Raw genomic sequence first — 24,382 nt, 5'->3', positions numbered from 1 at the left:
TTCTTTCTTTCTTTCTTTCTTTCTTTCTTTCTTTCTTTCTTTCTTTCTTTCTTTCTTTCTTTCTTTCTTTCTTTCCTTCCTTCCTCCCTCCCTCCTTTCTTTCTTCCTTTCCTCCCTCCCTCCCTCCGTCCCTCCCCCCTCCCTCCTTTCTTTCTTTCTTTCCTTTTTGGTTGGTCATGGGGCTTGAACTCTGGGCCTGGGCACTGTCCCTGAGCTCTTCAGCTCAAGGCTAGTGCTCTACCACTTGAGCCACAGCCCCACTTCTGGTTTTCTAGTCGTTTATCAGAGAGAAGAGTCTCATGGACTTTTCTTGCCTGGGCTGGCTTTGAACCGAGATCCTCAGATCTTAGCCTCCTGAGTAGCTAGGATTACAGACATGAGCCACTGGTGCCTGGCTTTCCTATTTCTCTTTTGCTTAAATGACTTCCTTCCTTGTAGGCCAAGTTCAATTCCCTCTCCTGAATCTCCCTGTAATACTTCATTGAGTTTTTCTTTTTTCCTTGTCTTCTCTAATACCCTAAAATCTGTGTGTGATTCTCTTTCATTTCAAGCATATACACAAATATTGGTTCCTCTTAGGTGCTAGGCCCCGTGCTAGGTCACAGGCACAGATTGGAGCTTGGTGGTTGTCCTCTTACAGTGACAGTGTCTTAAAACCTGACACTCACCTTGTGTTTCATTATTCACATTTTAGTTGCTTTCTCTACTGGATTATAAGATTCTTAAGGTCAGGGACTTCTTTCTGCCTGCCATTATCTGTCTTACATACATACTTACCTATGCCTTTAGAGAATCTCCTTGATTAATTGAATGTGTAATTTCTTGCACATCTATTACTTTAGAAATTTCAAGATTCTGTGTGTTTTACTGACATTGGGACTCTTCCTTGCTATTAACTTTTAGGTTTCTTGGGGCCATATGGAAGATGTGGAGCTCATTAATGATGGTTCTGGATTAGGTTTTGGGATTGTAGGAGGAAAGACAAGTGGTGTGATTGTGAGGACCATCGTTCCCGGAGGATTAGCGGATCGAGTAAGTCAACCTTTTGTCATTTTGGTCTTATTAATTTAAATTGTATCACTTGGAATGTGATTTTATAATAGGAGTTACTTCGATATAGATTCAATAACTAGAAGTGAAGTATAGCTTAATCATGGCTTATTCCATAAGCGTTAATGCGTACTTTGCTTTAGTTTGAACAGTTCTTCATTCATCGTTTTTAGTTCTTTGCCTGTAATGAACAGGGTTATTGATTCTATCAGAAGACAGTATTTTTTATTAAAAAGAGTTGTTAATGAATACTACATTTTGAACATCTGTATTCTTCTTTAATGTAGTTTCCAAGGCTTAAATGATAAAGTCATAAAGCACAGTGATTATAAATATTTTCCCAAGATTTTGCTTGAATTACAATTTTCTGACAAATATCTACCTAACAGTGTTTCAACTGAAAGTAGCTGATTTAAAAACTTAAAACCCATAGAGGCTGGTGGATCATGCCTATAAACCTAGCTACTCAAGAGGCTGAGACCTGAGGATCATGGTTCAAAAATCAGCATGGGCAGGAAAGTCTGTGAGACTCTTATCTCCAAAAAGCTGGAAGAGCAGCTGTGGCTCAAGTGATAGAGCACTTGCTTTCAGTACAAAAGCCAAAGGGGGCTGGGAAGTTGGCTCAGTAATAGAGTACTTGCCTTGCATGCATGAGGCCCTTGGTTCATTTCCTCAGCACCACATAAGCAGAAAAAAGCTGGAAGTGGTAATGTGGCTCAAGTGGTAGGGCGCTAGCCTTGAGCTGAAGAGCTGAGGGACAGCACCCAGGCCCAGAGTTCAGGCCCCATGACCGACAAAAAAACAAAAACAAAACTAAAGGAAACTAGATGCTGGTGGCTCAAACCTATAATCTTAGCTACTCAGGAGGCTGAGATCTGAGGATTGAGGTTTGAAGCTAAGCTGGCAAGAAAGTTCATGAGTCTCTTATGTCCAACTAAGTTAAAAAAAATACAGAAGTAGAGTTGTAGCTCAAGTGGTAGAGTGCTACCCTTGAGCACAAAAGTTCAGGGACAGCATCCAGGTACCCAGTTTAAGACCTCGTACTGGCGCGCGCACACATGCGCGCGCGCACACACACAGACAGACAAAAAAAACAGATGATAGAGTTTTATGAAACAATATCTGAAAGTTTGTTCTTGTGGTTTCACATTCCACATTACAACCTTTTTTTTTGTTTGTTTGTTTTAAACTTCAGGTGTTAGTCTAAGAAGAATGGCCAAAAGGGCTGTTAAATTTCTCTTCCTTTTTCCAGCTATATTTCTTAGGAAGGTCAGATTTTCTTTGTATACTAGGTCTAAAACGTCTCACAACACTGAGAATGCTGAAAGAAATAGGATAATTCAGCCATCTTTATGTGTCTGTGAGTGTGTGTGTGTGTGTGTGTGCATGCGCTCACGTATTTGCTAGTCTTAGAGCTTGAACTCAGGGCCTGAGCACTGTCCCTTAGCTTTTTCCACTAAAGACAGGTGCTCTACAACTTGAGCCATAACTTCTCTACTAGCTTTCTGGTAGCAAGTTGGAGATAATTGTCTCACAGACTTTTCTGCCTGGGCTGGCTTCGAACCATAATCCTCAGATCTCAGCCTCCTGAGTAGCTAGGATTACAGGTGTGAGCCACCAGCGCCTGGCTTTGAAACCAATTATTAAAGACATTTGGTCAAGCTCTCTTGTCACTAGTACCTTCATTTTTGGAACTATTACTCTTATTTAAATTAAAATACGTACATTTAGTCAGGCACTGGCTCAGTTTCTTTCATTGAAATGGACTGGCTTGGAACTAGTCCTTTCAATTTCAGCATCCTACGTAATTGGGATGACAGATATTCACCACCATACTCAGCTATTTTTTCAGAAGGGGCTTCATCTGTATGCCTAGGCTGGCTTCAAACTTTGGTCCTCTCCATTCTCAGCTTCCTAAGTCTAAGATTCAGGTGTGAGCCACCAGTGCCTGACCCTAAGGGCTTTTTGAAATAGTATTGTTATAACCTAGGATGGATGAGATTTTGTGGAGGTGGTTGATACTTCTTCCTCTCTCCAGCATGTTTGCTGGAGTCTTATTTGGCCATCTGCAAAAATGCAGTAGTTATGGGGCTAGGAAGGTGGCTCAGTGGTAGAGCGCTTGCCTTGCATGCCTGAGGCCCTGGGTTCGATTCCTCAGCACCATATAAGCAAAAAGAAAAAAGCATATAAGCAAAAAGAAAAAAGCCGGAAGTGGCGCTGTGGCTCAAGTGGTAGGGCGCTAGCCTTGAGCTGAAAAGCTGAGGGACAGTGCCCAGGCCCAGAGTTCAGGCCCCACGACCGGACCCAAAAAAAAAAAATGCAGTAGTTATTTTGAAAAAGGTCAAATAAATTTGAATGACATCAAGTAGGTTTCTTTTCTATAAGACTTTTCTGTGCTTTTTAATATACTAATGTGCATTATGAATTTTCACAAGGACATTGTGATGTGCAGAGTTTCCCAGATTAATCCCATTGAGGCACTGTTGGGAAAAGCCCAAGTCTGATTTTCACTCTTTACTGGAAGGCCTTGTCACTGCTTCAGGTCATCAAGGAGGGGAGGGCTTTGCCCATCAGAGAGCTGTAATGGAGAAGCAGGGGCTTATGCCAGACATTGTCATCTGCCTAATACACATTATTCTAATGTAATCCTCAAAACAGCTTTATTTCCAAATTATAGGTATGGAAATCATTAAGAAATTGCTAAAGGTGGCATAGCTTGGGAGTGACAAAATCGCTTCTCTTTTCTCTTAGCTAATGGCGGATGAAATCCCTTCAGCTTTTTATTTTTATTTTTTGTCAGTCATGGGGCTTGAACTTGGGGCCTTGATGCTGGCCCTGACCTCTTTTGCTCAGGTCTAGTGGTTTACCACTTTGAGCCCCAGCACCACTTCCAGTTTTCTGTGGTTAATTGGAGATAAGAGTCTCATGAACTTTCCTTTTTGGGCTGGCTTTGAAATGAAAACCCAAGATCTCAGCCTCCTGAGTAGTTGGGATTACAGGTATGAGCCACCAGTGCCTGGCTTTTTTTTTTAATGTGAGTAATAGGACATGAACTCAGGGCCCTGGGTTCTTACTCAGCTTTTTCTCTTGCAGCTGGCACTCTACCATTTGAGCCATACCTCCAGTTCCGGCCTTTTGTTAATTAATTGGAGATAAGACTCATGGATTTGTCAGCCTAGACTGGCCTCACTGGCCTCAAACTACAGTCCTCAGATCTTAGTCTCCTTAGTAGCTAGAATTCAGTCACAACCACCAGTGCCTGGTATCCCTTCAATCCTTTGGCTGAACACATTCATTTCATGCTTGGGCCATTTGTTTCCTGGTTCTTCTCAGTGTTATACTTGCTGGAACACAGGAAGTAACTTTGTGGTATTTAACATCCCAGTTTGTAACACAAGATGTGGCATACACTCTTCCTATTATCTACTTTGGACAGATTCGTATCCCTCCTACATCCTAGGTGAGCTTTTTTGAGATGTATGGGTGTGGTATCATAGCATGTGAGTTGCATCCATCTACAATCAAATGGATGAAAGTTTGAATTATGGAGCCACTTTTAACCTTGGGCAAATTACTTCTTAGTGTGATTTCATGGTAATTCCATGGTTATGAATAGTTCCAAGACCACCCTGAGGGTTGATGTTTTGCTAGGAGGACACTCAGGGCTTAAGGTACGGGTAACTTTATGGCTGTAAAACAGTGATAGCAAAACAGTGTTATTGTAATGATGCTGTGATTACAATGAAATAATACAAAAAGATCAGCAACAGAAAAGGAGAATGAGATGATGTCCAAGGGAAAGCAAGCTGGTTTCTAAGAGTCCTCTCCCAACAGAGACACATAGGAGCACTTAAATCTTCCAGTAATCCTATTGACAGCTGCCTGCCTGCCTGCCTGCCTGCCTGCCTGCCTGCCTGCCTGCCTGCCTGCCTGCCTGCCTGCCTGCCCTCCCTCCCTCCCTCCCTCCCTTCCTTCCTTCCTTCCTTCCTTCCTTCCATCTTTCCTTCCTTTTTTCCCTCCCTTCTTCCCTCCTCCCTCTTTCTCTCCCTTCATTTTTTGTGCTAGTACTGGGGGCTTGAATTCAGAGCCTTGTGTTCTCACTTAGGAATCTTTGCTCAAGGCTGGCATTACTACTACTACTACTTGAACCAGCTGTTTGCTGGTTAATTAGAGATAAAAGTCTTAAGGACTTTGATGCTCAGGCTGGCTTCCTACTTGAATTCTCAGATCTCAGCCTGTGGAGTAGCTAGGGTTACAAGCATGAACCACTGGTGCCTGGCAAAATTGAATTTCTTCTTTGTAGCTCAACCCTTAATTCTGTTTTTTTTTTTTTTTTTGGTTTTTTTTTTTTTGGTCCAGTCGTGGGGCCTGAACTCTGGGCCTGGGCGCTGTCCCTCAGCTCTTCAGCTCAAGGCTAGCGCTCTACCACTTGAACCACAGCACCACTTCCGGCTTTTTTCTGTTTGCTTATGTGGTGCTGAGGAATTGAACCCAGGGCCTCAGGCATGTGAGGCAAGCGCTCTACCACTGAGCCACCTTCCCAGCCCCTCAACCCTTAATTCTGATATTTGCAAATACTTCTTAATTGAAATTATCATCTGCAACACCATATCAGAGGATTCAAGATGCAAATTATTTTAGCCAAAAGCTGTTAACTGATTAAAGTTATTTTTTTCTTTTAAACTATGTAAGTGGTACTGTCAGAATGTGGTACCTTACTTTACTAAGTTTTTAATTTTCTGTCTTCTATTTGGCAATATGCATTTTTTCCTCTTGAAAAATCTGTGAGTTCATAAACTTTATATTTGAGTGTTTGATTAGCATACTATATTCTTGAATATAGGAATAGCAATTTATTGACTTACATTGATTTATGACTTTTGTTAAAGAATATTAAAGAACATGTTCACACTTGTAATCCTAACTAGTCAGGAAGCTGAGATCTGAGGATTGCAGTTTAAAGCTAGCCCAGGCAGGAAAGTGTGTGTGAGAGACTCTTATTTCTAATTAAACACCGAAAGGCCAGAGTAGAGCTGTTGCTCAAGTGGTATAGGGTCAGCCTTGAGCAAGAAAGCTCAGGGACAGTGCCTAGGCCCTGAGTTCAAGTTCCAGTATCCGTGCATACACACACACACACACACACGCACACATGTACCCCCCCCCACATACATGCACCCATGCACGAACAAAATGAACTTGTATTTTTCAGTGTAGTTGCTCAGTAGACAGTTCGTAACAGTAGAATGTCAATGTGAAAGTATCCATAAAATACAGCCGTTGGGGCCGCTGCAGTAGACAAGGCAGCTGTCATTTTGGTGTCTTTCCTATCAGTCTGATGAATGACTATTTTTGCACTTACAAATTTCCTAGAACACCTGTTTTTGCCATAAGAAGAAAATGTTTGGCTTTCAGTGACAGATGCAAATTACATCAAAATACATCATTTTAAATTGAGTTGAGGTAAAATAGGAAAAAAAATAGTGCCTATGAGGTGACTAAATATAAACTTTGTGGCGTGATGTTGTTTTCCAAGCCAGTTATAGAAGCACATTCTTTATTCTTTGGTCAGACCATAGTTTTGTTCTAGTACATTTGGACTCATGGAGGCAGCTTGGTCCTTATTTTTTGTCAGGACCACTGGCTTCCTCTTGTTTAGACTTCAGATTTGTTGCATAAGGTATAAAATTAACATTAAAGTAGAGATCCAGCAATTCTGTTCTGTTGTTTTTGCTGGGGCTTGCTTGAACTCTGCCTGGGTGCTATCCCTGAGCATTGTTGCTTTAGGTTAGTTCCACTTTTAGCTTTTTGGTGGCTAATAGGAGATAGGGAGTCACATGGACTTTCCTGCCTGGGTTGCTTTGAAGTACAGTCCTCAGATCTCAGCCTCCTGAGTAGCTAAGGTTACAGGCGTGAGCCACCAGCACCCAGCAGGTTCTTATGTTTTTAAAATGTTGCTTTTTTAAAGTTGTTCTTTAAATGACATGATGAATAAAAATGAGCTGTGACTTGTAAGGTACTCTGCAATTATGTGACATTTTGGTATCTTTCCTATACCATAATTAACAATGTTGAGGAGAACTCAAATTTTCTAATACAATACACTTAGAAAAAATGCATTTAGAACTGATAAATTATTTGATAAATTATGTCTTGACTTTCTTGTGTATGAAATACACATACACATAAACATCTGCGCACATTCATTTATTGATTGATTGATTGACTGTTGGTTATGGAGCTTGAACTCAAGGCCTAAGAACTGTCCCTGAGCTTTCTGCTCAGGGTGGAGCCACAGCTTCTGGTTTTCTGGTGGTTAATTGGAGATGAGTCTGCTGGACTTTCTTGCCTGGGCTGGCTTCAAACTGTGATCCTCAGATCTCAGCTTCCTGAGTAGCTAGGGTTATAGGTATGAGCCCCCAATGCCTGGACTGTGCACATTTAAATAGGAACAATTACAATAATAGCCAACAATATACTTATTACCTAGTTTAGGAAACAGTACTGCATATCCTTGCACTAAACTCATCCAGAATCAAGACTTTAAATGACTTATATGCTAATGCACAGATTGGATTTTTCCCCTGAACTCTAGCCCTGTAGTGAACCCAGCTATATTCCTGAAAACTTACTTGCATGTAAGATGGGCATTCCAGATTGCACAGCCTCAAAGCTTAAGTCTTAATTCCCCTTCTCACTCACCTGCTCTCTGTAGTCTTGAGGCTGAGATCTAAGGATTGTGGTTTGAAGGCAGCCTAGGGAGGAAAGTTTATGAGCCCCTTATCTCCAGTTAACCAACAAAAATGGGAAGTGGCACTGTGGCTCAAGTAGTAGAGCACCAGTGAAAAGGAAAGAGAGAGTGCTCAGGCCCCTCAGCTCAAGGGCCAGTATCAGCAACAACAACAGGAAAACAGAATGGCTGCATCTCCACTTTAATGATAATTTTACATCTCATGCAACAAATTTGAAGTCAAAACAACTCCCTAACCAAGGGAAAGTCAGTGATCCTGACAAAGAATAAGGGCCAAATTGCCTCTGTGAGACCACTGGTCCTGAACAGAATTATGGTCTGACCAAAAAGAAGGTCTGAAAAGTAACTGACTCATGTTATTTTGCTCATGCCTTGACTACTCTCTGACAGGCTGCTCAGCTTACTGTTCTGAGAGTTCCTTAGCTTTATACTGGAAGCTTCTATTCTGACCTTCCTTTCTTGAAGGCCAGGCTTTTGGACTGGTTCCTTACATGGCTATCCATTGTCCTCTGGCTCTAGGCCATTATACATGAATTGATACTCTCAAGCAAATATTCATTTTAGAATTCTGATTACTTTTCCCATTTGAACCCTTTGTCTTTTGTGTTTTACAAGGAATGCCTTTACTCACTTCCCAATTCAATAATTCCCAAACGTTATATTTTTGTTCAATATTTTAGGTGCCTTCGAAATTCTTGTTATTTTGTCAGAATTGGAAGTTTGTACCTGACTTATGTAACTGTAACCTCTCTGTATATCCCCTTTATAATAACAATAAAAATAATTTAAACAATTGGAAGTTTGGTGGATTGCTACTAACTAATGAAGTTAACTCATTGATTTTTCTGAATAATTTTTCTTTTCTTGGATTGAAGGATGGAAGACTACAGACAGGGGACCACATCTTGAAGATCGGAGGCACAAATGTTCAGGGAATGAGCAGTGAGCAAGTTGCGCAAGTGTTGAGGAACTGTGGGAATTCAGTCAGGATGCTTGTGGCTAGAGACCCAGTTGGCCAAATTTTGGTAACACCTCCTACCCCTACATCATTACCGGTTGCCCAGCCTGCTGCAGCCAACAACTCTGCTTCTGTGAGTACCATTCTTTACAGAAATAATATAGTACAAAAGAAGAAATCCTTTTAACTTAAAGCATTGGTATCAATAGTACCTTAATGATACCCGGGAAACACAAGAATCCAAATTCAGACCCTAGCCATATCTTAATCTGTTCCCTCCCTTCCCCTTCTCCTTCCCTTCCCTCCCCTCTTTCCTCCTTCTTTTCCCTTCCCCCCTTTTTTTCCTTTCCTTCTCTCTATTTTTTTTCTCTATTCCTCTCTGCCCCCCCCCTCCCTTGAGTCTTTGAACTGTGTGTTTCCTTTGTGACAGGAGATATGATGTGAGGGGCAGAGGGAAAAGTGTACATACTGGTCAATATATGAAAATTCTTGTAAATGAAACTAGTGATCATTCTAAGCAGCTAGGATTGCAGATAAGAGCTGGTGACACAATTTGTAACCAAACAGTGGTTGTTACTATTTTCTTCCTCTCTGATACTATAGCTCTCTGAAGGCTTGTGTAGTGAGGGACCAGGGAAGCTGTTAGGGAATTTGACTCAATTTTTATTTTCTAACATTAGGGTTTGAAAGAGACAGTATTATGGGTTTAGATCTTTATATGTAGAAGACAAGAATGAAAAGTAAGTTTTTTGGTTTTTTTTTTTTTTTGGTCTGGTCGTGGGGCCTAAACTCTGGGCCTGGGCGCTGTCCCTCAGCTTTTCAGCTCAAGGCGAGCACTCTACCACTTGAGCCACAGCGCCACTTGCGGCTTTTTTCTTTTTGCTTATGTGGTGCTGAGGAATCGAACCCAGGGCCTCAGGCATGCAAGGCAAGCGCTCTACCACTGAGCCACCTTCCCAGCCTGAAATGTTTTATTTTTTTTTGTTTGTTTTTTTGCTAGTCCTGGGGTTTGAACTCTAGTCCTTGAGATTCTTTTTCTCAAGGTTATTTTTTTGTTGTTTGTTTTTTGCCAGTCCTGGGGTTTGAACTCTCGTCCTTGAGATTCTTTTTCTCAAGGTTAGGACTCTACCACTTGAGCCACAGCACAGTACTACTGGCTTTTTCTGGAGATGAGTCTCACAGACTTTGCTTCCCTGTCTGGCTTCAAATCATGATCCTGGGATCTCAGCCTCTTGAGTATGTAGGATTACAGGTGTGAGCCATTGGCACCCAGCTTAGGATCAGTATTTTTAATATTACTTATAAGACATAGCCTTTTTCTTTTTAACTAAATTTTCTTTATCCTTGTGACTACTTTTCAAACAAACTATAGCCTGCGATTTTTCTTTCCTTATTTTGTTGGTCATGGGGCTTGAACTCTGGGCCTGGGCGCTGTCCCTCAGCTCTTCAGCTCAAGGCAAGTACTCTACCACTTGAGCCACAGTGCCACTTCCAGCCTGTGATTTTTCTAAGCAGCTATATTAATCTCTTGGTGTTAGTAGAAATTTAGTAGCTTAAAGCAATATCCATTTCTGGTTGCAGTTCTATAGGTGTGAATTCAAGGAAGGATTTCTGGGCTTTCTGTTTAGATTCTTTTTTATTTTTTTTTTATTTTTATTTTTGGGTCCGGTTCTGGGGCCTGAACTCTGGGCCTGGGCGCTGTCCCTCGGCTCTTCAGCTCAAGGCTAGCACTCTACCGCTTGAGCCACAGCGCCACTTCCGGCTTTTTTCTTTTTGCTTATGTGGTGTTGAGGAATCAAACCCAGGGCCTCAGGCATGCAAGGCAAGCACTGTACCACTGAGCCACCTTCCCAGCCCTGTTTAGATTCTTTTAAGACTGAAATCAAAGTGCACGCCTGCTCCTGGCTTTTCTCCACAGCCTGAAAACCATCCGCATTTAAGCTCATTCACATAGTTGGCAGAGCACAGTTTTCAGGTTGTGGACAAGATCCCTTTTTCTTTGCTGGCTCTCAGCCAGAACATCTTTCAGTTCCTTAAGACCCCATTGCCACCAAGGTGCTGACAGTGGCTCCTGCCTGTAATCTTAGCTACTCAGGTTGCTGAGATGTGAAGATAATGGTTTGAAGCCAGCCCAGGCAGAAAAGTCCACGAGACACTTATCTCTTATGAATCATCACCTGCTGGGAGTGAAAACGTTGGGAGACAGTGCCCACGCCTCGAGTTCAAGTCCCAGTGTATACACACACACTTTCTCTCATACACTTTCTCTCTCTCTCTCTCTCTCTCTCTCTCTCCCTCACACACACACACACACAGACATACAGACTCCACTGTCTGCATGATCCCTTCCAACTTCAAATCACACTTCAGTCCTTAATGTTTCAAATCTTTTCCACTTCCCTTCCTGGTTTTAAAGGTACCTGTGATTGGATTAGGTTTACCTGAATACTCTTTCTCTGTAAGTAGCTCTAGGGATTGAAGTCATGGAAAGCATCATAAAATTTTACTATCACAGGAGAAACTTGGCAACCCTTGCACAGATTGACTCAGGACACATGGTTATGTAACTAAACATATGTAATGAAGTTTGTTATTTCCTTTCAGGAAAATTCTCCTCTTTTTGAAACTTACAACGTTGAACTCATTAAAAAAGATGGACAGAGTCTTGGGATTAGAATTGTTGGCTATGTTGGAACATCTCATACAGGTAAATGAATCATTTCTTTTTGTATTTGGAAATCATTATAAAGGATGTTAAGGTTCTAGACAGTAAAATTAAAGACTTGGCAGATTTTAATTTAGACCTTCAACAATAAAACCATGACTCTATAATAGCATTAAGTTACTTTCCAGTGATTAGAGAATCTCTTTTTTTCCTCTAACTACTTTAATAGCTGGCTCTATAGTTACTAACAAGAGAATTTAATTGCCCAATTCAGTATATAGCATTTGGATTATAACTCTTTTTTGCTAAAGTACATATATTTTGAATATGATAATTATTAACATGTTATATAATGTATTGTGTTTGTGATGAAGTAAATGGATTAGTGCATGTGCTGTATGTTAAGAATGGCCAGTAAGTATTACTACTGTGTTTAATCATGAGAAAAGACAAAACAAATATTAGAATAATTTTCCTTTTCATAAAAAGGGAACGTATTGTAATATTAAATACATGGCTCCTGTTATCTCTGAGTAAAATTTCCTCAGCTCTTACCTGAAAGGTTAGCTTTGTTAACTTTCACTGTGAGAGTTTTTCTTTTATTAGAAGAGAATTATTAGGTCAAGTCCAAGTAAACCTTTTTACAAATATTTGCTGGTTACATAAAAATTCAGTTATGAAATGTTTTGATTTATCTGAAAAAGTGGCAAGCTTAGAGTGTTAATTTCTTCAAAAAAATTGTTATTTTGAATAGTTAGAGCAGGTGGAAAGAGCTAATGTATTCAAGTCCTGAGTGAAATTCATGTCAGACTGCCATGTGCTATTTTAGCCTAATGAAATACCTTCTTTTCAAGCCTTCAGATTCTTCTAAGTGTGACCTTTTTTTAGATTCTGAATTTAGACAAGTTCCAGATGTGGCAAAAAAAAAGCATATTGAGTAGTTAGTTGTCAATAGGTGAAGTCTGGTTAAAGTATTCATAGCTTAGTTCATAAACTTATGGCTTTGTTCTTAAATAATAGAGAATGAAATGATGGAAACTTTAATGTTTGTGTTACTGAGTCATTTTACTTCTTTGTTCTTAAAACTCAATAAAGTCTGAACATTTTTCAGTTTTCTACTTACTGTATTGGCACTCTACCATTTGAGCCACACCTCCACTTCCAGCTTTTTGTGCTGGTCTTGGGGCTTTAACTCAGGACCTGAGTGCTGTCCCTGAGAATTTTTGCTCAAGGCTAGCACAAGTTGAAGGGATATAGTGGAATACAAGATCAAAAAATAAGTTTGTTTTTCTTTTCTTTCTTTCTTTTTTTATTGTGAACATACTGTACAGAGGGGTTACAATTACATGGGCAAGATAATGAGTACATTTCTTATCAAGCATTGCAGCCTCCTCCTTTGTTTACCCTTCACATCCCTTTCCAGCCTCCCCCCCCACCCCCAACTCAATCCTTCCCCCTCCCCCACCAAAGTTGTAAAGTTCGTTTTCGACATAACGACTTGTACTTCTCATTGTTGTTTTTCATATTATGGGGAATCTCCAGTGGGATTTTATGACATGTATGTATTATTACGTGGGCATATGTAGGAATATGCAAATGTATACTTTTTCCTAATACATGGCTTTGAGTTTTATTTAAAATTAATAAAAATATAAATATCAGATGATCCAAACCTGTAGTTTTTAATTTTCCAGTTTCCCTTCTAGGTCTTTCCTATAGGAATGTATGCTTTTTGCAATAATCAGATTTTAATAGCCATTGTTCCTAGTTAAATGTTATATAATAATATGACTATTTCATGTTCTAAGCCTATTCTTTTTTTTTTTTTTTTTTGGTCAGTCATGGGTCTGAACTTGGGGCCTGGGTGCTGTCCCTCAGCTCTTCAAGTGGTAGGCTGGCGCTCTACCACTTGAGCACAGCACCACTTCTGGCTTTTTCTGCTTATGTGGTGCCGAGAAATTGAACTCAGGGCCTCATGCATGCGAGGCAAGCACTCTACCACTGAGCTACCTTCTATGGCTATTCTTGTTTTTGTTTTCTTAAGATCATGTGAACTTTTATTTTCCTGTGATTTTTAAGAAAAAAAACGTTTTATTTTTTGGTGCCTTCACTAGGGCTTGAACTCAAGTCTTCTCGTTCTTGTTCAACTTCTTTTCTCCGCTTAAGACTGGGGCACTACCACTTGGGCCACAGCTCCACTTTTAGCTTTTTGGTGGTTAATTGGACTTTCCTTTCCCAGTTGGCTTTAACTATGATCCTTAGATCTCAGCCTCCTAAGTAGTTAGGATTATAGGTATGAACCACTATTATCTGTTTTGTTTGTTTGTTTGTATTTCCTGTGTTGTGTAGTCCATATGAGCACTGATTGAACTGCTTCTCAACAGGAAGATGTATTAGAAGACTCTTGTTTCCTGCTATGCAGGGTGGATGGGAGGGAGGCCATGGAGGGCCGCTCACGCCCCTGAGTGGGAGGCATGGAGGTGGGCCCTTCTGGGCTCCCTTGGAGATTGGGAGTATATTTCATCAGCTTCCTTTACAAATTGCTTTTCCAGAACAGGAGTCATGATCAGTCAAGTCATTTCAAATTCGGGTCACTCACAATGGTGACAGTTTGAAGGAATCCATCAATTCCTCTGCTTGTGTTCAAAATAGTATTTATCAAGCCTCCAGTCAGCCTCTTCAGCTAATTAACCTCTTGATATGAATTTTGCAATCAAGGCCCAATTAGACCTTTCTTCCTTTCTCCCTATGTCTGCACCTTCAGGGGAGGCTTCAGGGATTTATGTGAAAAGTGTCATACCAGGCAGTGCGGCGTACTACAATGGCCAGATCCAAGTGAATGACAAAATAGTTGCTGTGAGTAATTGCACTCTTTTAGATTTCCATTGAGTTGGGAAAAAAAAAACCCAGAAATTTTTTTGCTTATGTCATATTTAGAGAGAAGGGTGGGTAAGTGGAGGTTCATAGGTTTTGAAAATATTATTTCCTCAGTTACCATAAAATCTTATTCATTTGGCCGTGAATAGCCTGAAGTCTGATTTTTTTTCTGTGAGTGAAGAAACAGATCACTAACTGTATTGATGTGGAAAAAGCAATATATTACGTAAATGAGAACAAATATATTTGAAAGGTGTTCTGTTCTACTAGGAAGTTATTTTCCATGTCAGGTGCCCATGGCTCATGCCTGTTCAGGAAGCTGAGATCTCAGGATCTTGCTTTGAAGCCATTTTGGGCAGAAAAGTTGGTAAGACTGATTTCAAATTGGCCAGCAAAAAAGCCACAAGTGGAAACGTGGCTCAAATGGTAGAGTGACAGGATTTAAGAGATAATGTTAAGGCCCTGAGTTCAAGGCCAAGAACCAACATATTTGTGTGTGTGTGTGTCCATATAGATGTATTATATATAGGTATTTTTTTCAAGTCTCTTTTTGCTTTTTTTTGGGGGGGGGGTTCAGTCGTGGGACCTGAACTCTGGGCCTGGGCGCTGTCCCTCAGCTCTTCAGCTCAAGGCTAGCGCTCTACCACTTGAGCCACAGCGCCACTTCCGGCTTTTTTCTTTTTGCTCATGTGGTGCTGAGGAATCGAACCCAGGGCCTCATGCATGCAAGGCAAGCGCTCTACCACTGAGCTACCTCCCCAGCCCTCTTTTTGCTTTTTACACTCATTTCATGTACAATTAATTAAGTAACCACAAATCAGTTCTTTTCTTCTTTTTTCTTTTATGTGTTAGTATTGGGGCTTTGAACTCAGGGCATTGCTCTCTTTCTTGGCTTTTTTTTTGTTCAAGGCTGGTGTTCTACTGCTTGAGCCATACCTTCACTTCCAGCTTTTGCTGGTTAATTTGAGATAAAAATCTTTTGAGGGCTGGGAAGGTGGCTCAGTGGTAGAGTGCTTGCCCCAAATGCACGAGGCCCTGGGTTCGATTCCTCAGAACCACATAAAAACAGAAAAAGTTGGAAGTGGCCCTGTGGCTCAAGTGTTAGAGCACTGGCCTTGAGCTGAAGAGCTGAGGGATGGTGCCCAGGCCCAGAATTCAAGCCCCATGACTGACCAAAAAAAAAAAAAAAAATCTCTTGAATTTTGTCTGCTTGGGCTGGCTTCAAACCTGAATCCTTAGGTTAAGATTAGTAGCTAGGATTGTTGGCACGAGTCACGGGTACCCTGCTCACTAATTTTTCTTTTCCCCATCTCTTTGTGAAAGTAGTTTTTTTACTTCAGTGATTTTAGGTACACTTAAAATTGAAATATTTTATCTATATGAAAATATAACTTTTACTACTTAAACTTTATTTCCCCCATTTAGTGGAAAAAATTCATGTTACCTATTTGCAGAATCTTTATGTTTATATATACAATATACACATACAAGAGTTTTATAGAAACACAGTATGGTAAGATTTGAATCTTCACCATTGCTGTAATTAAAAATAGAGGTGGCTACCTTGAAACCTTTGCTGGATTTGTGTGTTACTGTTTTAGGTGGACGGTGTGAATATTCAGGGATTTGCCAATCAGGATGTGGTAGAAGTATTACGAAATGCAGGGCAGGTGGTACACTTGACCCTCGTGCGCAAGAAAACATCCCCAGCCCAGTCTTCCTCTGAATGGCCTTCTGACACAGGTGATAAATGCCACCGCTCCTCTCCCCTCCAAAGAGCCAAGGTTCACTAAAGAATAGTGAAGATATGCTCTGTGAATTTGAGTAAGAAAAAAATAGTTCATCCCGTGTAACGTGGCGAGGGAGAAATTTGTCAGCTTGTCTTTGTTTATGATAATGTGATAGGGTGTGCACTCTGACAAAGCTCTAACAGCTACTTAATGGAGATAGAAATTACTTTTCAAGAGGCCCCTAAATGTCATTTGTTATTCCCTCTCTCCCTCTCCCCCTTTCCCCCTCTCCCTTCCCCTCTTCCTCTCTGACACACAGACACACAGACACACACACAGATACACAGACACACACACAGACACACACAGACACACACACACACACACACACAGACACACACACACGGACCAGCACAAAAAAAATTTCCCAGTTGCTGAGAAATATTTTATCTTCCTGTTCCTTGTTAAATTCTTTCCCCCTTAAAACCTCATAAAATAGAGGCCTAAATACATGCATTTCATGTGTTATATTTATCCCTCTCCCTCTCTCTTTTGGAGTGTATGTGTGTTAGTGTGTATATATGTGCAGGGACTTGACCTCAGGCCTGGGCGCTGTCTCTTAGCTTTTTCACTCAAGGCTGTCATTCCACCACTTGAGCTACAGCTCCACTTCTGGCTTTTTGCTAGTTAATTGGCGATAAGATCTTATGGACTTTCTAGGTTGGCTTCAACCATGATCTCAGACTCCTGAGTAGCTAGGATTATAGGAATGAGCTACTAGTGCCTGGCTTCTTTGCTTTCTTTTCTTTTCTTTCTCTCTTCCTTCCTTCCTTCCTTCCTTCCTTCCTTCCTTTCTTTCTTTCTCTTTCTTTCTTTCTCTTTTTCTCTCTCCTTCCTCTCTTTTCCCTTCCTTCCTTCCTTCCTTCCTTCCTTCCTCCCTTCCTCCTTTCCTCCCTTCTAGTCAGTCCTGGGACTTGAATTCAGGACCTGGGCACTATCCCCGAGCTTTCTTTTGCTCAAGGTTAGCACTGTACCACTGGAGCTACAATGCCACTTCTGGCTTTTTCTGTTTATGTGGTACTAAGGAATTGAACTGAGGGCTTCATGCATACTAGGCAAGTACTCTACCAGTAAGCCACATTTTCAGCCCTTCTTTGGTTTCTTAATCTAGAAGAATCCTCCATCTCTGCCTCTATGGCATAGACTTTTGGAAGGAACTAGCTCATTTTTCAATGGACTGTCCCACTTTTTTTTTCTTTTTTTTTGGCTGTCGTGGGGCTTGAGCTCTGGGCCTGGATACTGTCCCTCAGCTCTTCAGCTCAAAGCTAGCACTCTACCACTTGAGTCACAGCACCACTTCCAGTTTTCTGAGTGGTTTCTTGGAGATAAGAGTCTCAAGGACTTCCCTGCTTGACTGGCTTTGGACTGCCATCCTCAGATTTCAGCCTCCTGAGTAGCTAGGATTACAGGTGTGAACCACCAGTGCCCTGCTAATGTCCCACTTTTGATGCATTCTTTTTGGCATTATTTAACTTCCTTTTCTAGCTGTTGTTTCTTCTGAGTTAGAAGCTAAAACTAAAGTGAGATTCAGGTTAAAACTTCTACTGAGGGTAGAGGGCTAGGCATGGCTCAAGTGGTAGAACATTTGCCTAGGACTCAAGTTCAAACTGCAATACTTCCAAAGAAAGAAAAAGATCATAAGCAATTAGTAATTATTTAACAAATAACCATAGTTGATTCTTCATCTTTTCTTATGTTTAAGAGATTATAGATAGGGGCTGGCTGAAATGGGAAACTCCTGTCACTTTATTTAGCTCAACTGAGCAATGGAAGGCAATCCTCAGTACCCACAGGGAGTTTCAGTCACCTCATTGCATTTTATAAGGTTACCTAGGTAGACTTGTTTGCTGTACACATCATAGTGTGCCAGAGAGATTTGTTGGTTATGTGCCACAACTAGCGCATAAAACTTTGGTAGTTGTTTCTCTTTCTGAAGGTATATTAAAAAGCATCTATTCTTTGTCATAGATTCAACTTTGCTTTTCTCTTCCATCGACTTGTTCCCCCGCCTCCTTTTTTTTTTCTTTCAAACACTATTAACAAGTTTCTTTTTGGAACTGACTGGTTTCCCAAGGGGATTTTAGGTCAAACAAATCATAGATATAAGTTACCTGAGCTGCTTACAATGAAGTTGTGCAAAGGAAAGCAAGAGTGACGTAAATAAAAATGAAATGAACTTAATAGGAGTGAATAACTACAGCACTTAAATATGGCCATCACCTATCAGTGGTTAAAGTTAGCAATTCTTATTTTAGGAACTGTTGTAGAACCACCCAAAACACCAGTCCTCTGTCTGCCTGATGCTGTGGACACAGAAACGAACTTGGATGAAGATGAGGACAATGGAGAAAGCATGTATAAGGACAACATACAAGCCTTAGACAAACTGGGTAGGCCCAAAGCATTTACCTTGTTTATCATTTCTTCTCTTTATAGCTATATAATGTGAATAATATTGGAGACATCGTGGAGATTTAAAATGGGGTTTTCTTAATGGTGAAATCATGATATTTTGGCAGTAGGATACTAAGCATATTTTGTTTCATCTCTTTTTCTTTAATTGTATTATATTCGAGTGCTTACTCAGTAGTTTATATTATTTTCCCTTTCCTTCTTCCCTCTCCTTTTTCTTCCCTCCTCCTTCCTTCTTCTTCCCTGTCCCTATCCCCCCCACCCCCCTTCCTCATTTCTTTTTTGTACCAATACTGGGACTTCAACTCTGTGCTCTCACTTGGCCTTTTTGCTTAAGGCTGATACTCTACCACTTGAATCACAGCTTCACTTCTGGCTTTTTGTACGCTAATTGGAGGTAAGAGTCATACAGACTTTTCTGCCCCTGATGGCTTTGGACCACAATCCTGGGATCTCAGTTTCTTGAGTAGCTAGGATTACAAGCATGAGCGAGCAGTACTTGGCACTATCTTATTTCTTGTTCTTAGCATTTCTGGTTCCTGCATGTCTCAGTTTGTACATTATTATTGATATATCTGTCTCTGTAGATTACATCTATCTCTATCCATCTAGCAGTGTTTCCTTTTCCACATAAAAATTAATAATGTATACATTTTTGTATGTTGTATTTTTAAAATTTTTTTAGTATCCTTAAGTAGTTGTACAAGGGACTTTCAATTCAACATGTAAGTTTATGAGTATAATGCTTCTTAGTCAGTGTCACCTCTTCCCTCTCCCCCATTTCTCCCAACCCCCACTCATCCTTTCAATTTACCTGGTTCCATTTTCATATATGTACATTAAATATTATGACTATTTGCCCATCCTTCCTCTCTTCATTTGTATTTGTTCTCTTTTTATGGCTTTGCAACTTTGTCCTTTTGCCATGTACTTTGGTACTTTACCAGTTATCAAGGTCTCCCTTTTGAAAGCATGTTGAGCCCCATCTACTTCCCTCCAAGGGAGCTGGGAAGCTTTGCCATGTGGAAGTCCTGGAATGCTCAACACCATCCAAGTCTCAGCTTTCCTTTGTCCTGTCTTGGGAAAGAATAGCCTAAGGAAGGTAGACATTAACATCTCATTCAATTTGGAAACCTATGTTGTTGTGCTTTTTGACTCAGGTAGATAACAATTAGATTTTACTGTTTTAATTTAGTTGATCCCAGATAACTTCAGTGAACTATCAGGTGAAAATCAAACACGTTCTTTTTTATTCTTTTGGTGGTACTAGTTGTTGAACTTGGGGCTTTTTACTTGCTAGGCAGGTGCTCTACCACTTGAGCATGCTCCCAGCCTTTTTTGCCTTAGGTATTTTCTGAGAGAGCCTCATGTTTTTGATGAGCCAGCCTGAACCATCATCATTCTATTTATATTTCCTGGATAGGCATTTTCCCATACCCAGCCACTGGTTGAGATGGAGTCTCATTAACTTTTTTTGGTCATGCTGGCCTTGAACCACAGTCTTCCCAATATTTTCCTGCCAAGTTACTGGGATTACAGGTCTGAATCATTCATTTGATCTTGTTTTTGAGGTAGTCTTACTGACTAGCCTAAGCTGGTCTGAAAGCCTTGGGCTCCCCAGTACAGAATCTGTACTTCATGGAGAAACTTAACTATATTTTAAAGTTAATGCATATGTATAAGAGAGTTCCACAGAGGTCTTCCAACAGCTATGAAGTTAGCTTTCTTTTTTGCCTATAGAATAATTGTTTAAGATAGTCATGCTATTGTTCTGTTTGATCATTGATGCAGCCTAAGATTTACTGAGCTGTTGAAAGTAAAATTAATCTCTTTCTTCTGGCACTCAGGCCTTTGTGCTGTGCTCTAAAACACATGACTGCATTTCCATTGTGTAAGTGAAAGGTAAAAATATAGTCAAAAGAATTGCTGGTGAAATGTCAACATTATTTCATACATGTATATGAACTGTCATCAGACTGCCATGTTTTTAATCATAGAATTCAGCCAATTCATTGCAGATTTTGTTCAGATTCATCTACCAGATAAGAAATTGCTGTCTGGAAGAAATTTAACAGGCAAGATGTTGAAACTGTTAATTAAAGAGTTTAAGAACTCTTGGAATTTCTTAAAGGAATATTAACCAGCAAAGGTACAAATGTGCAGAGCTGAGATGAATTTGATATTTTATTTTTAATAGGTTCTTCGGTTAAGTACTCTCTACGTGTAATCTAGCATGTCTGTTACTAGTTCATGGATATTCCCTTGTAAATGTCATAATTTAAGTTCTTTAGTGTTCATTAGTTTTAGTCTCTGATTTCTGCAGTTTGCTGTTTAACTTAATGATTTGTATTGTGTAATTAAACACCAAAGCACCTGCAATGAGCTATCTGTTGAAGACTGAAAGAGCTGATACTGCACATTCCATTTGACTTTAGGCAGATGGTTGTGTCCATTGTGATAAGTGTTGTGTGATTTGTCCAGTCTTAGGACAAAAGTAAGAGAGTTTAACTTAGAGAAAAGATGGACATTTTTCATCCTTTGCTATTCATGTGGATATAAGTTGAAGTTACAGTTTTAGTACTTTGATCTTTTATCTATTAGGCATTTTTCAAACTACTCACTGTTCTGAGTTTCTAGACAATCATATAGAGAAAGAAAAGACCTTTAAAATCTGTATTAGCTCTTTGGAATGATCTTAATATATGCAATGAAGGTAGTAATACGTCAAGAACATTGTACAAGTCAGGCTGCAGAACTTCACGTCTGTTATCCTAGCTACTGAGTAGGCTGAGATGTGGAGGATCCAGGTATAAAGCCAGCAGGGAACAGAAGTCTGGGAGACTCCATCTCCAATTAATTATCAAAAAAAGTGTTGGAGATGTTGCTGGTGATAAAGCACCAACCTAGCAAGCAGGCTGAGCAAGTAATGAGACTCTGAGTTCAAATCCTAGTACTACCAAAAAACTTAAAATTAAAAAGATACAAATATAGTAATAACCTAGTAGTAATACAAGAGTGCTGTAAAAACAAAGTTTCTATTACATGAAAGCTCTTTGAGCTGTGAATCAAGCCATACAAGCTCATGTGGAAGCCTGCCTCCTAACACTGTGATTGGGGATCATAAAGATACCTTGATAGGTTTTCACCTTTCTACCTGGTAGATGTATTGCTGCTACTTTGAACTAATTTAACATTTAAATTAAATCCTCGTAATCTAGTTGAATTTGTGTGTGTGTGTGTGTTTGTGTGTGTATGTGTGTGAATGAGCATTGTCGGATATCTATATATAAACTGTATATCTTCATATTTCACCTATCTTTTTTCTTCTGTTTGAAATTCTCCTTTTGTCACAGCCAGTCTTTCCATTTTACATTAGTCTTATAAGTCACTTTTGATTTCCATTTTCTAGTAGGCTTGTTCAGGCACTTTCTTTTATATTTCTTTTCTTTTTTTTTTTTTTTGGGTCCAGTCGTGGGGCCTGAACTCTGGGCCTGGGAGCTGTCCCTCAGCTCTTCAGCTCAAGGCTAGCACTCTACCACTTGAGCTACAGCACCACTTCCGGCTTTTTTCTGTTTGCTTATGTGGTGCTGAGGAATCGAACCCAGGGCCTTGAGCATGCAAGGCAAGCGCTCTACCACTGAGCCACCTTCCCAGCCCTTATATTTATTTTCTTATTGTACTGTTATTAACGAACTTAGTAAAATGTGTTTGGCTCACAGTAGCTTCATTTTTTTTTCTTTTTCTTTTAATATCCAGAAAGAGTCCCAGGCTCTCTAGAAAATGAGCTGAAATCCAGATGGGAGAACCTACTGGGTCCTGATTATGAAGTAATGGTATGTTAATATTTTCTAATTACCAACATTCACTTCTCATTTCACATCAAGCTCCTAATACTAACACTGGAAGAAATGGGTGAGTGGATGAGTCAAAGAATAGCCAGACTTCTTTCTTTTACTTCTGTCTTTCTTCCCTATTGGATCAATCAATTGATTTTTTTTAAAGCATTTTAAGCCATAAGAACAATTAAGGACTGCACATAAGCTTCAGTTACAATTAGCAGATATTCAGTTCATGTTGAAACCATTTAAGTTGACAATAGGCAGGAAAGTACTAGAGAGAGAGAGCTTGCCTTTAAATTTATAACCTGTATCTTCTGCTTAAAATTGCTGCCTCTTTTTAATGATTGCTTTTATGATTTGTTTGTTTTATTGCACCCTGAAAGGGATGTGGAAATTAGTACTGTTTCACAAAGAACCTTACAGTTTTATGAGAAAAATGAAGGAATGATTAGCAAATGTATTTAGATAAACAGGAAGTAATTTAGGTGGAGTGTAATTGTATAATACCTGTGATCTGTTAGATTTCCTTTCACTTGTGATTAGATTCATCTAGAAGGGACTTATTCCATTTTCCCATATGAATGCACATGAAGATAGAAAGTTTTGTTAGAAAGCTTATAACCATGTCCATCCAATGTGGTAATAATCAAACATTCTTTTAAATTCCTAATGACATTTACGTTTTCTTACATATGTTTCTCATTGACAATGGATAGCTATCTGGAGAATCTTTTTCTGTGTTTGGTTTTTAGTGTCTAGCCACTATCTATTGTTTGACAGTATCTAGTGTTGTTAAGATGAGTCATGGTACAAATTTTGTGCTTGCCTATCTACTCTTATAGCTGCTGCTTCTCTGCTTCACAGATTTAGAATGCTGTTTGTCATTAGACTGTCACCTAGCAAAAGGCCTTTCTCCTGTCCCCAGTGGTTTGATGCTCTGAGAAATGGAGAGTGCTTATATTTACTGATGATCTGTTTTGTCAGGGGCATATTGTTTAACTTCCATCCTCCGCATAAACCACCTTTTCAGATCTCATGGTGAGGTCATAGCAGGGAGACTAGACAGACTAGACAGAGGAGACGGAATCCTAGCTTCTCAGGAGGCTGTGATCTGAGGATTGAAGTTCAAAGCCAGCCTGGACATAAAAGTCTGTGAGATTCTTACCTCCAGTTAACTGTTGAAAAGCTAGAAGTGGAGCTGTAGCTCAAGTGGTGGAGTGCATTCCCTACCCCAAATTTGAAGTTGTTGAACTTTGTTTATTTTTTTGTGTTAGTACTGGGTACTCTCGCTTAGCTTTTTCACTCAAGGCTAGCAATCCACTACTTGAGCCGCTTGTCTGCTTTCAGTTTTCGGATTTTTGTTGTTGTTGTTGTTTTTTAAATTTTACTTTATTTTAAAGATGCTATACAGAAGGGTTACAGTTACATGAGTAAGGCAATGAGTACATTTCTTGTCAAACATTGTTACCCCCTCCTTTGTTGTTCTCCCATTATCCCTTCCTCCCCCTGCCTCCCTCACTTTCCCCAGTCCCTGAAGTTGTAGCTTTCAGTTTTTTCTCCTGGACTTTTAAGCCCAGACAGGCTTCAAACTGTGATTCTCATATCGTGGCCTCCTGAATAGCTAGGACTACAGGCATAAGCCATTGGTACACAGCTGAATTTAGAACTTTAAAGTGATAGCTTATTTATTCAAATTATAGCTTGTTCTGAGAGATGAAAGGCAGAAGGGAGAGGTGAAGCTGGATGGATGAGTGAATAAATGCAAGTACTCAACTATGATTTCACTTTCTTCCAAGTTCTACTTACTTAAATGCAGCACTTTAGAAGCTTTTGTTGGATCATTGTTAAACTTATCCCCTCTCTCCAGATGGACCATATTTTATTAACAACTTACAGATGCAAATCACTAGTAAATACTTTTGCTTGCAAGGAATTCACTTCTGTGGATGTCCACCATTGAAGCTCGGAACAATAGTTGTAGGCCAGGATCAAAGATTTGAATAGGTCTGGGAAGGTGGCTCAGTGGTAGAGTGCTTGCCTTGC

At 40.0% G+C, this 24,382-nt stretch overlaps 1 protein-coding gene across 1 annotated transcript in view; it reads left to right on the top strand.

The window, feature by feature from the left end:
- Inadl (InaD-like (Drosophila)) overlaps nucleotides 1-24,382 on the top strand; it is a 291,743-nt gene that overhangs the window by 14,282 nt on the left and 253,079 nt on the right. The window contains exons 6-12 of the mRNA XM_013022201.1: nucleotides 904-1,032; nucleotides 8,674-8,889; nucleotides 11,361-11,463; nucleotides 14,186-14,277; nucleotides 15,900-16,041; nucleotides 18,344-18,478; nucleotides 22,257-22,333. Coding sequence (XP_012877655.1) covers nucleotides 904-1,032; nucleotides 8,674-8,889; nucleotides 11,361-11,463; nucleotides 14,186-14,277; nucleotides 15,900-16,041; nucleotides 18,344-18,478; nucleotides 22,257-22,333 — 894 coding nt within the window. The remainder of the gene's footprint in view (nucleotides 1-903; nucleotides 1,033-8,673; nucleotides 8,890-11,360; nucleotides 11,464-14,185; nucleotides 14,278-15,899; nucleotides 16,042-18,343; nucleotides 18,479-22,256; nucleotides 22,334-24,382) is intronic.

Source organism: Dipodomys ordii, unplaced genomic scaffold (assembly GCF_000151885.1).
Source record: "Dipodomys ordii isolate 6190 unplaced genomic scaffold, Dord_2.0 Scaffold61, whole genome shotgun sequence".
Classification (NCBI taxonomy): domain Eukaryota; kingdom Metazoa; phylum Chordata; class Mammalia; order Rodentia; family Heteromyidae; genus Dipodomys; species Dipodomys ordii.
Note: the sequence above shows the minus strand (reverse complement) of the source record. Positions and strands in the feature narration are given on the sequence as shown.